The sequence below is a fragment of the Xiphophorus hellerii genome, chromosome 24, assembly GCF_003331165.1.
Source record: "Xiphophorus hellerii strain 12219 chromosome 24, Xiphophorus_hellerii-4.1, whole genome shotgun sequence".
In the NCBI taxonomy this organism is placed as follows: Eukaryota; Metazoa; Chordata; class Actinopteri; order Cyprinodontiformes; family Poeciliidae; genus Xiphophorus; species Xiphophorus hellerii.
The window spans coordinates 12,911,167-12,924,348 of NC_045695.1; the positions used below are offsets into that span (position 1 = coordinate 12,911,167).

Consider the following 13,182-nt stretch of genomic DNA (forward strand, 5'->3'; position numbering starts at 1 on the left):
CATCCCACCTTTAAATGGCTTGTTTTCCGGTAGAGAAGAGACATTAAAAAAAAATTAAAGATAGGCAACAAGATTCTATGAAACAGTGTCATTGTTTTTATTGTTTTATACTTGTGCATATGTATTAATTGTTTTTATCTTGTAACCAGGTTGCTATGTATTGCAAATTTTTTGCTCAGGTCCCTCTTGAAAATGAGATCTAGATCTCAACGGGGTTTACCTGATTAAATAAAGGAATATGAATTACACCCATTGAGTAAATATGAATGCAGCAGCGCCCTCTGCTGTTTGACAAAGGTTAAAAAAACCCAAAAAACTACTTGCCGCATGTTTACGTTTATTAAGTGTTATGTCACCGAATATCTTACAAAACTCAAACTCTTATGCATCACTTTTTTACACAAAGTGATGCATTTCAAACAGTTATTTCCATGATCCAATCAACTTCTATTCAGACACCAGAAAGTTCCTAACAAAGTCGATAAAATGTCGAATAAAAATGATTTTACAAATCCTTTAAACTCACTTTACTTTGAGCCATGATGGATTAGTATTAGATTTTTTTTTTTCTAAAACAAGTAATTACAAAAGTTATTTCCTCTATACAAATATACACAAAACTGCTGTTAATCTTTAGTTTGGGTAAGAATGGTCACCAAAAATCTTGCAATGTTGCATTAAATCGATGTTTATGGTAACTATTTAAGACAAATTTACGGAATAAGAAAATATATTAAATTGGATGCTTTTCGAAAAGCAAAAATAGTGACTTGTGTCTCGTAACAGCATGCAGGATCCCACCTGAGCAGAGTCTCTGCAGCTCCTCACCATGTGGTCTCCACGGCCATATTAATTGAAAAAGGTTTACAGCTTTTAATTTTTTAAATGAACCAATTTCAGTGAACTCGTTACAGTTGCCATGTTTGCTCGTTTTATTTCCACAAGTGACATAAATTATGGACATTCAAGTTTGAATAATTACATAACCCACTAAATATTAGATTGTCTCTGTGCTGCAATACAAAACATAACGCAACGTTTGACACATGCACTGTTTCAGTGCAAAGCAATATGAGCTGATATCATTTTGCGCATTTATAACAGCTGACAAAGGCTTTACATTCAAGTATATTTTTAAATATCGCCTCTGACCAAACAGAATGAGAAGTAGTGGTGTTGGATGCTGCCTCTTTTTTTTCTTTTCTTTTTTTTAAATCACTTAAAAAATAAACAAACAGACAAATAAATAGGTCAGTTTCTTTCTTGGCACCTGTTCTGCATGTTTGTTTTTCAAATTATATGATCCCACCGTCCTCCGTTTTGTTTTGACACTAAAGTAAGTCAGATTTAGCCCGATGACAGAAGTAAACGAAAAATCACAGGAATGTATTTACACAGTGGAGCTCTTGTAAAAATGATTTTTTTAGAAAACTCACCATTTCTGCCCATTCAGAGTCATGCAGTTCGCTGCAGCTACAGAGAGTTAATGTCGTTTCAATGGTTTGCACCTCACAGGCTGTCAGCTCATACATTTATGTTGACAGTTACATAACAGTACAGCTTTTGTGACAGAAATAATCATAACATAAAAATCACTTTGGCTATGCAAAGACTCATGCTGCTTTAATTTCTCTCAAAGTCTCTAATCTTGCTGAGACAAAAATAGTTCTGACATCAGAATCCTGAGAGAAAAAAGTTAGAATTCTGAGATTCAGTGTAGAATAAAAAAAAAAAAAAAAAAAAATTCTCAGATTAATGACAAAATTCTGGAAAAAATCAAGAAAAAAAGTCAGACTTCTGACATTCTATGATTTAAGTTAGAATTTTACGCTACAAGTCTGAATTTTGAGAGGAAAAACGTCAGTATTGGAGATTTCTTTTTCCTCTTAAATACTCACTAGAACCACATTTTATTAGGATTTCATTAGGAAAAAGAGAAGTTTAGCTAGAACGCAATAAAAATTGTACATGGGTCTAAAAATTTATTGCACACCAACATAGAAGTGGCGTACATTTGTTTTCATCTCCCTTAACCCTGATGATACCCTGGAATACAAGCCACTGTCTTTACTAGCAATTAGCAAACAGCATCCATTAATTTGTAATTACATTTCAGAATAAATCCAGATGTTCTGCGAAGGCCTCAGGTGAGACCAGAATTGAAGTTTTGCTTATTGGGAAACTGAAACTGACACCCCTGAACATCATGTTTTTGTCCTTCCACTTCACAGTTACGCTCCACTTTAATTCATGTTGGTCTATCACATAAAATGCTAATAAAATAAGCTCAAGCTTGTGGTAAAAGGGGAATGAAAACTGTTGCAGGGAAGCCTATCTACATGCAGACTGCCCCAATCGTGGCTGACTCAGCGATTTGCAGGTAAAGCCTTTAAAAACAATCTAATTGTGATTGCTTGTGATTTTGCACTCTCTCAAGTTCTTCATCATGGTTTTCTGCTGACGTCTACCTCGCCAGCTGATGCATGCTTGGCCATGCATTTTGCATCCCAGAGGCTCCAGTTAGAAGTCAGAGGTAGTATGTTGCAGTAAGTACTGTCCTCTGTCCACGGCTCAGTGGTAGCTCTAACGTGGGACAGAGGACGGTGCAGGGGGACATCTCCTGCTGCGTCTGACAGAGACGCTTCAGTTCTCACCGTAACCTCGGTATCTGTGCTCATAGGCGCCCCCTGTGGTTCGTTCTGGACATGGTGAGCGGCAAAGACACGGAGGAGAGGGAGGACACCTCCCAGTAGAGCGAGCGGGACAGGAAGAGCTGGTAGAGGATCACCATGGAGATGGACTGACAGAGGATCACGCCGATGGTGATGACCTACAGAACAAAAGGTAGTGACAGAGGTAATGAAGATTTCAGGTAACGGACAGTCAAATTCTGGAAGTTGTGGCCTCGCACCTTTTCCTTCTGGTGGTCGTTGAAGACCACAGACATGAGGACGAGGACGGGGTGACAAAGGAACCACAGGAAGCAGCCCTGTGGAGAGAAGACAACCTGGAGGTCAGGCGGCTGTCAGGCTCAGAGGCTGCTGGTGGAGCTCAGAGTCGTCACCTTAGCAAAGCAGAGGTAGAAGTCTCTCTTCAGGGTGCTCCTCTCTGTGGAGACGATCTGGTAGAGGACGGAGGCCAGCAGGAGGGACAGCGCCACTCTCAGAGCCAGGAGGAGGAGACCTGCTAGGCTTCGTTGGGCGTGATAACTGTGGTGTTCGCTCTCTGACTCAGAGTACTGCTCCCACAGCAGCAGGACCCCCTGGGAACCACAGATCGGGTCAATGTGTAAGGCTACGCATCGGATTGCTCTCTGCCAGTCATGACTGCCGATATCAACTTCTTTGTGGACAACACCAATCCCCACCAGAACATCGAGAAGCTTCTCTAGTAACAAACTCTGGCCACATAAAAACAAAAGCTGGTACCTGTGTGACCACGCCGCCGACAGCGACGGCCGTGGACGCCGGGGAGCGCTCCCACTGCAGCGGTCTGGACTGCGGCTTCCTGCCTCGACTCAGAGTCCAGCCCATACACAGGCTCAGCAGCATGTACAGCATGGACACCTGAGACACCATGTCCCAGACTGCACGGCAACACACACAGAAGCGCAAAGAAGACGTGACTAAAGGTGGCGTTGTTTAATTGATGTGTGAGTAGAGTTAAGGTGAGGCGCGGAGCGCAACGTACACTCTGCCAGGCTGCCCATCAGGGGGATCCCAGTACCGTCTCTGGAATACCTGCCGGACACCAGATTACTCATTTTTAGTTCAACTTAAAGAATAAAGCTCGGTTCAAAGCCATTCATATTTGAAGCTTAGTTCTGATTGTTTTCGTTTCTCCACAGGAAACAGGAGAATGTTCAAAAGCAAAAAACTGACATTGTATTGACATTGTGGCGTCAATAATGAGTGGATAAACATTTGTGTGCATTACAGCAATCAAACACATAGATAGAATATCGTGAAAGAATTGAATATTTTCTAATCGCTCATTTCTGAACGTAAAACTCATTATATACTGACTTGACGGTGGACACTTCTATAGGACGGTTGGATGGAGGCTACCTGGCCAGGTGGATGTAGTTGCAGAGGGCAGAGCAGCCTTGCAGAGCCAGGGCCATGGTCAGCACCTTGAGGACCGTGTGCATGGGGCCCCCTTTCTTCAGCGCCTGATACAGAGGCTGGAAGTAGATGCAGCAGGCGATGAAGTAGGCGAGCAGTAGGAGGAAGTAGAAACTGTGCAGCCCTGAGGAAACACATTTGTGTACGGTTAAAAACGAAACCCCAGGAAGAGTTTGGAACAACTAAAAACATGGCCGTCCTCCTAAACCGACATCGTGTGTCAGAGTCGTCTGACCTGCTTCCTCTGCGCTGAAGTGATCCAGCGGGTTCCCAGCAGAGTCGGGGTTGAACAGCAGGAGAGTGAAGCCGAGGTCAGCGAACGACGGCGTTGCTGAGTTTTCCTGACAAGAAAACAAACAACGGGAATATTTCCTCATCCCAACGGTTGTATTTGAATTTTATGTCCGTGGAAACACGCAACATTCCCAGTTACCTCGCACGTGTATCTGTCAGCGTACAGCACCTGCCAGGCTGTGGGCGAAGACTGACGAGGGATAGTCTGGTTGTGTTCGTCCTGGCTGAGGGAAACTGAAGCAGGTGGTGGGGAGAAAAGTCAGTCAATGGCCTCTTGATCTCTTCGTAGTAATAAACTAGAACACTTACTGGTGAACTGGGCTCTGCTGAGTCGCTGGGAGCAGCTCAGGTTGTCCAGGTCTGAGTCCATGTCCTGGTACAGCAGCAGCCTGGCCTCCTTCTCTGTTCCCAGGGATGGGTTGTCCAGCCGACACACCAGCAGCCCGCCGTCACCTGCTAAAATTAAATAAGTCAAGAAAATATCAGACACTTTCTACTTTTTTTAAAGTGTATTTTAACATCGAGTAATATTTTATTACAGATTAAGATAGATAAAACAAGATTTCAATAAAGGAATGACTACATCAGCACCAATCAAATTAGTTGGGCAGTTTATTAAGTTAAAGAAATAAAGACAAGGTGAGACTAAATACTACGTTAATATGAAATAAACAATTAAGAATGAGATCTACAGTATAACAACATAGGACAACGTTGACTGAATATATTTACATGTCTCAGAAAAGAACAGTACAGATAAGCAAATAAAAAGAAAAAGCTAGGGGGTTTAGGTTTCAAATAGTACATTTAAAGCATTGCATATTTCAAACGTTTAAACACCCAATTTATTGTTAGATCTGATATAATATTTAATTCCATTGAAAAAAGCAGTAAAACATGGTTTCCTTTCAGTGAATTTGCTACGATGAATGTGACATTTAGCCAATAATAAAACTCAGAATTGCTAAGCATTCGTTTACCAGAGAGGTAAACTCATCTCACCACCAAGTCCTTTTCTGTCACATACATTCTTTACTGTCTGACTTAATACAGTAGTATTGAGTACTACTGTACTTCTCCTCCTCCTTTTACTACTACTACTAATAATAATAATAATATATTTTAAAGAGTTGTGCCTCTCATGGTAGATGTGTTGGGTTAGTTCTGATTTAGTCTTTTTCTAGACTTTTGTTCAAATATTTTTTATCTTATTTTATTTCATTTTTGTATTTTATTAATTAACTCATTAAGAAATAGCAAGATTAGACACCTCAAAGACAACCACTAAGTCTCGAAGGAGTTGAAAGGGAATCATGACGGGTGCAGAGCAGCTTATGTTGTATTATCTTTCAGGTTACATGAGCGGCGGAAGAGAACAGACAGGGACAATCTTCTCCAAGGTGTGAATCTTCCTCCTAAGGTATCCGTGGCTGTGACACCTCTTTCCCAGAACTGAGAATTAGAGGACCAGGAACGCCTGGCAAGAGGGGAGCCTCAGAAAAAGCGCCAATGGAAGCAGGACTACCACTGTCAGTGTCCAGTTTGTGGTCGATCAAAAAACAAAAGCACTGGCCACACACAGATTAAGGGGAAACGATACTGTCCAGCCTCTGGACAGACTGTTTTGTCTCTTGGGAAGCAGTGACTGTTTGAAAGATTTTCTTTGTAGTTTTCATCTTTTAATATCATGCCATCACTTTTGTTTTAAAGCCCAGAATTGTTTTTAAATTTCAACAGGACAGCTGCCATGTTATGAGGGCTTAGTTAATAACTGCAGCGGTCTTTATTCCTCTTTATTACATAATAGCACATGTAATATTGCAAACAACTGTTCAACCTTTTTTCGATACATGTAATTTTTTGTGACCTCAGTTTTTCATGACGCTAAATCACCTTGTAGCTATAGAAACTGAACTTTCAGTCAAATCACTCTGTTTCTTTATATTGCTGAAATTTGGTATCAAACTAAATCTGAGATATTCTGTGTTTAGCTACAGAAAAATTACATGTTATTAAGCTTTGTTGATATAAACACTGATTAACTGGTCTCTCCAAATTCTCCCTAGGTATGAGTGTGTGTGTGTGTGTGTGTGTGTGTGTGTGTGTGTGTGTGTGTGTGTGTGTGTGTGTGTGTGTGTGTGTGTGTGTGTGTGTGTGTGCATGGTTGTTTTCCTGTCTGTCTCTGCGACCTGACTGGCGACCTGACCAGATTAATAATAGATTAATAATAAACACTGCAAAAAACTAATACAGAGAAAAGAAAATGAATGGAAGAATTTGACACTCCCTTTATCATTTTGGTTTGCACTTGGATCTGCTGAGTTTATGGTTTTAGGCGTTGCTTTATACATGTTGAGGTATATTGTTAGCCCTCTGCAAATGTAGGTGTGTAAGAGTGAGGAAATGTCAATGATCATTTATTTGTGTGCTCTATAATTTTGTTGGCCCTCTCAAAAGTGATACTATCAACAGTATAGTAATTCAATAATTCAGAATAAACAGTAATTTGGATGTTATGCTATATTGAACTTGAAATTAGTGTAAAAAAAATGCTTCGTGGAGCATGAAACAGGTATTATTACTAAAATGACATGAATGCTGCTGAAACATGTACTTGAGTAGAAGCTTCAGATTTTTCCTCTTTTCCTCCCCCAACCTCTAATTGTCTCTTTTGCCCCATTTTTGGCCGACAGGTTAAGGCGTTGGACTCCAAATCCAATGCGGTTTCCCCGCACAGGTTCGAATCCTGTTCGTGACGAAGATTCATTTATTGTCTTTTCCGTCGCATAAATGTTTTCATTTAGGTTTGGATTATTCTGGGGTAAAAAATTTTGTTATAAAACACACCGTTTTATATTTATATAAAGTAGTATAACATTACAAGTGTGCAATGTTGCATTAAATTGATGTTTACTGTGCTTTTCTCGCCCTGATTTTCAATTTTTCAGCAGCTAGACAGCCAGACAACGACGCTAAAAATAACCAAACTTCTTCCTTTTATACTTGTTTTATTGAAGAGTGGCCTCTGACCACTGCCATCACTTTGGCCATCGTGAACTGTAACATACAAGGCTTAGTATTAGCAAACAAACATTGCAAATTAGCCAATATTATTAAAATGTATACTGGAAATAGAAATGTATTGTATGTTATAATCTTCAAGCCCCCCCTCCAAAAAAGGGGGTGAAAGTTGGTTCTCATACTGTTTCTGATAAAGTTAAAAAGGTTGAAGAAATTTATATCTATTCAGCAGGTGCATTTGCTTCATGTGCTTCATGATGTTCAGAAAAGACAAATGAGAAAATAAATATTTCAAAGGCATGTAAGTGTATGTTTATTTTTTAAAGATTATCATAGATACAATTTATATTGGGCTTCCTTGTGTTTTAAAGTTTCCTTTAAGTGGGAAATGTTTGTTGAAGTTTGATGCTTATAGATATTTAAAAATATAATTATTAGTAAAAAGAAAAAAATTTAGAGCAAATTTCTGTTTTTCAGAAAGTATTAATAAAATGTTTTAAATTGACATTTTAACAGTTTTAATCTGTTATTTAAAGGTATTTTATCAGTAGGACTAAATGAAGTTTTTTTGTACAACAAACAAAAACTGGGTAAATCTTACTGGAAAAAAGTGTAAAATAACAGCATTATTATGATAATTCATCAGAAAAAGTTGGTTAAAATTACTTGATAAAACTGTTTTATTACAAAAATAACCCTTTTCAAATCACAGTAAAAATTTGTGCAAAACTATGGGAAAATCTGTTCATTTCACAATTTAACACTGTTGTAATTACTGTTTGGTCAGTAAAACAGTTTACATGTTCACTGTGTTTTCTACAGAATTATTCTGGCAACCACAGCTGCCAGGTTTTTTTTTGTAAAAACAACAGAATTTTTTTTTACAGTGTATGTTAGATCTTATCATTCCAGTGTAAATCTGTTTTAGTGATTTTCTATCTGCTCCCCAGTCACTGCCAGCCAAGCATCTTAAAATATTTAAGATCTTTTTACATTTATCTACCACTTTTTGAATATGAATATTACATTTTAGTTTTTCATCGAACCATATTCCTAAAAATTTTATACACTTTACTTGCTCTAATTCTTGATTATATAATTTTAATTTTATTTCCTTGTTTAATTTTTTCTGAGTAAATATCATTACTTTTGTTTTTTCAACTGAAAACTTAAATCCCCAGTGCAACGCCCATTTTTCTATTTCAATAATAACCTTTTGTAATTTTCTTACAATGAAATCTACATTTTTCCCTCTTTTCCAAACACCTCCATCATCTGCAAAAAGTGAACATCCAATTTCTTTTCCAATATCTTTAAATACATCATTTATCATAATTAAGAACAATAACGGACTTATAATACTTCCTTGCCGAGTTCCGTTTTCTACTTTATATTTTCCTGAGATCACTTCACCAATTCTAACTTGTATTTTTCTATTTGTTAAAAAGTCTTTAATCCATTTAAAAACATATATAATTTAATTAATAATCCCTCAACCCACATCATATCGTATGCTTTTTCTATGTCAAAAAATACTGCCACTACACTTTCTTTATGTACTTGTGCTTTTCTAATTTCATGCTCTAGAATAACGTTGGATCATTAGTGCTCCTCCCTTTTCTAAAACCACTCTGAAACTTTGATATATATCCTTTACTATTTAAATAATATACGATCCTATTGTTAATCATTCTTTCCATTATTTTACATATATTGGATGTTAAAGCTATCGGTCTGTAGTTTTCTGGGTTTGAATTATCTTTTCCTGGTTTTGCTATTGGTATTATAATTGATTCCTTCCAGTTCAATGGTAGTTTTCCCTCCTCCCAAATTTTATTATATAATTGCAATATTATATCTTTTGATTTTTCACTAAGTTGTCTTATCATTCTATAATAAATCCGATCTTTACCCGGTGCTGTATTTTTTGTCTTCCTGAGTGCAGAGTTCAATTCAGCTTTTGTAAACTCAACATTTAACAGATTATTTGTTTCTTCAACACTCTCTACTAACTCTTTATATTTAAGTTTTGTATTTTCTCTCCCTTTTCTTCCCTCTTCACTAATATTATTTGAACTATGAATTTTACTAAATGTTCTTGCCAATATTTCAACTTTATCTTCATCTCTTACTATATTTATATTATCCATTTTTAATATAGGATATTCAAACTCTCTCCTTATGCCATTCATTCTTTTAATTATTTTCCAAATTTTTTCTATTTTGGTTTCTTTCCCTATTGTGCTACAGAAATTCCTCCAATATTCTCTTTTAGCATTCTTAATAGTTCTTCTTACCATTGCTTGCTTTCTTTTATAATCAATTAAATTCTTATAAATTGGGTTACCTTTTAGTACTTTAAATGCTTTATTTCTTAACTTTATTGCTTTTTTACATTCATTTGTCCACCATGGCACCATTTTCTTATCATTTCTACACCCTGTTTTCTTTATAGAATTATCTGCTGCTTCCATAATTATTTTACTAATTTCTAAATTTATATCATTTATATCCATTGTCATATCTACTTTCTCTAAATTTATTTGACTCAAGTATCTAAATTTAATCCAGTCTGCCTTATTAAAATTCAGTTTTTTATTGACCTTTATATTCTTATTTAAATTTAATCCTAGTCTTATTATAATGGGATAATGATCACTACCTATTGTTGAATTTTTATCAATGAACCACTCACAAATACCAGCTAAAACATCTGAAACAATTGTTAAATCAATAACTGATTCCATCATTGATTCTTGTTCCCCTCCCATCATTAATACATACAAGATTTTTCATTCCCATTAATTCTTCTATAACTTGTCCATTTTTATCATTACTTTTACCCCACAATGTACTATTTGCATTAAAATCCCCACACCAAATTATTTTCCCTTCCAAATATTCGGTTAACTCCTCCAATATTTCAATTGATAATGTTTTGCATGGATTATAAAAATTTATTATTTTAAATTTGCCTTCTTGTTCCCATATTTCAATTACTATATATTCAAGTTCTTTCCCTTTCCCTAATACCTGATATTGTATCCCTTGTTTTATAAATATTCCACATCCTCCTCCACCTCTCTCCTCCTGTCGGTCTCTTCTAACACTATTATATCCTTTAATCACAAAATCTAATGTTGTTTTTAACCATGTTTCCTGAACACAAATAATTTCTGGTTTATCCTCAAGACTATCAACATAACCTTTAAGTTCCTGTCCGTTAGCAATTAAACTTCTTGCATTCCATTGTAATATTAGCATTAATTATTTTCACCTGGTGGTCCTGATCTACCATCTACCTCCAGCTTTTTGTTTATGTTCTCCCATGATCCCTCTTTAAACCCCAAAACTTTTCAGCTCCTCTCACTATTATTTTAATTTTCTCAGTTTTATGCTTGGCTTGGTCAGTGCAGTTGATAACATATGCTGCAAATAATATTAGTTTTTCTACTGATACTGTGATATTATCTTCTGATTGTACTTTGTTTTGCTGTGGGATTTGGCTCGCTATTTGTTCACTCTTTCTTGTTGTCTGCTCCTTCACATTTTTAACAGCTTCCGCATAACTAATGTTTTTAGTTGTTTTAATCTGTATAATTTCTTTTGCCTTCTTCCTTACCTCACATCCTCCATACGTAACTCTATGTTGCCCTCCACAGTTACAACATTTTTCTTGTGCTTCTTCTTTACACTCTTCTAATTTGTGATCTTCACCACATTTTGGACATCTTTGCTTCCCTTTACAAACTGCTGCTATGTGTCCATATCTTTGACACTTGAAACAACGAAGTGGTGGAGGGATATAAGGTCTGACCTGAAAACTAAGATAACCTATTTTGATGTTTTGTGGCAATTCTTTCCCTTCAAATTCAATGAGGATTGACAAACTTCCTACTCTTTCTCCATTTATTGTTCTTGACAATCTCTTCAAGTTATTTACTTTTGCTCCTACAATACTTTGCTTAATTTTATCAAGATCTCCATCTAGAGGGATCCCATAAATCACTCCTCTAGTTTTTTTATTTTCTCCCACAATTTTTTTCTCCAACACAGTTTTTTTACATATATTATCCACATTTAAAGCCTTATTTTTTTGTTCTTCATTTTTACAAACTACCAATAGGTTTCCATCTCTCAAAATCTTTACCATTTCAACATCTCCAATTTTCTTTTTTATTTCTCTTGACACCACAATGGGGCTGATGTTATCCTGTTCTTCTTCGTTCTTAAGTTTTAATATTATTTTAAATTCCTCCCTCACAACTTTCCTCCTAACTATCCTTTCTTCTTCTGAACTACTTCCTTCCAGTTCTCGTTTATTTCCTTGAATATCACCCATTTCCTTTCCTTCATCTGTTTTATGCCTTCCCCGTCCTCTCCCTCTTCCTCTCCCCACTGGCGTCCACCCTTCAAAATCCATGTCTTCCTCATTTCCTGTCTCCATTTCCAACCAAACCATTCACATACCAGTTTATGCCAAAATCCGCCTTTTCCAACTCCGATATGTGTTTTGTTTTGCCGCACTCCGTCTCACAAAACCAGCCTGGGCTCCCTGCTCCGTCCCACCCCCTGCTGCATGGAGTCTGAACCGGTTCTGATCCAAACCTGACTAGAGCTGAGGCTCCGCCCCTTCACTCACCTGAGGCTCCGCCCCCTTCCAGGTGATATTAAATTCCTTTCCTTCCATGTTTCCTCTCTTTGTTTTCTCAGTGATTTGAGCTGTAAAACTTTAGGTCAGATTTGAACTTTTTCAGGTTTTTCTCAGTTTTCTGCTCATTTCCAACCAACATTTTATTGCAGGAAATCATTTCAGGAAGGAACCAGAAGATTCAGGAGTCTGGGAGATGAGACTGTAACCGACCTGAACACTGAGGCCCCAGAGCGCCCCCTGCAGGATCTGCTGCACCATTAACCAGACAGAAATGGCAGTTTTATACAAGTTATTATTCTAATTCAATAGCTGATTTAATTAATCGAGTTTTGATTGAAAAGATTGATTCTCATCTGTTTTATTAAAAAAACATCTTCAGTCTGAATACTGCAAAAATAAACTGCTGGCTAAATTAGTAGCTTAAAGCTGAAATCAACTTGAGATGTTTCTGCTTTTACTAATTTAAGCTGTGAAACTAAATGTGAAAACTTATAATACAGCAAAAATGGCATGGAGGATTAAAATGAAGGTTTAGTTATTATATGTGTACACAGTCAGCTGCATAAAAAATACACAAAGATTTTTTAAAAACTTTATTTGGTCGTTAAACATCCAGCAACCCACATTGCATTAGAAGAATGATGAAAATCAAACATGAACCAATCAGCACATTATCCCAGTGATTCTCTGAGGTTTGAATAAATCAGTAAAATCACAGTAAAGAGCCTGAAGTTCTCTAGAAAACTCAAAACATGAAATATGGAGTTAAAAAAGTAAAAACCAAAACAAACTGAGAGAAATTAAAGCTGAGAATCAATGATGACGTAAAACTTCAAGATTTAGCTTTTACAATGAACATAAAATATATAAAATCTTTTTTTTTCCAGGTTCCACATGTTCCTGAAAACTGCTCTAAGATCAGAGTTTCTGTAGGACATCCAGTTCTAAACTGGTTAAACTGGTTTCTCTGATGGAAGCTGAAGTTTCTCTGCAGTTTCCAGTAAAGCATCTTTTTATCTGTGGAGCTTTGAGGAACATTTTCATGTTAGCAGAAGGAAGAAGCAGCAGAGAAAAGAGGTTTGAAGTGTC

General features: G+C 36.8%; 1 protein-coding gene across 1 annotated transcript; it reads right to left on the reverse strand.

Annotated features, from left to right (window-relative positions):
- Positions 1 to 1,891: 1,891 nt before the first annotated feature.
- LOC116715918 (integral membrane protein GPR180-like) lies at positions 1,892 to 12,010 on the reverse strand. The gene is made up of 10 exons (XM_032556680.1): positions 11,910 to 12,010; positions 4,728 to 4,874; positions 4,558 to 4,652; positions 4,360 to 4,465; positions 4,068 to 4,248; positions 3,691 to 3,740; positions 3,429 to 3,586; positions 3,065 to 3,262; positions 2,912 to 2,989; positions 1,892 to 2,830 (listed from the first exon to the last, which is right to left on the reverse strand). The coding sequence occupies exons 2-10, from the start codon at positions 4,786 to 4,788 to the stop codon at positions 2,675 to 2,677; spliced, it is 1,083 nt and encodes a 360-aa protein (XP_032412571.1). The 5' UTR covers positions 4,789 to 4,874; positions 11,910 to 12,010; the 3' UTR covers positions 1,892 to 2,674.
- Positions 12,011 to 13,182: the final 1,172 nt, after the last annotated feature.

What these genes read in the sequence shown, in the direction of transcription:
- LOC116715918 (XM_032556680.1), bottom strand. Translation starts at nt 4,788, where the DNA reads ATGGACTCAGACCTGGACAACCTGAGCTGCTCCCAGCGACTCAGCAGA. An exon ending in CTGACAGATACACGTGCGAG is followed by an intron (nt 4,466 to 4,557) that starts GTAACTGGGAAT and finishes TTTTCTTGTCAG; the next exon opens with GAAAACTCAGCAACGCCGTC. An exon ending in GATGGGCAGCCTGGCAGAGT is followed by an intron (nt 3,587 to 3,690) that starts GTACGTTGCGCT and finishes GTTGCCGTGCAG; the next exon opens with TCTGGGACATGGTGTCTCAG.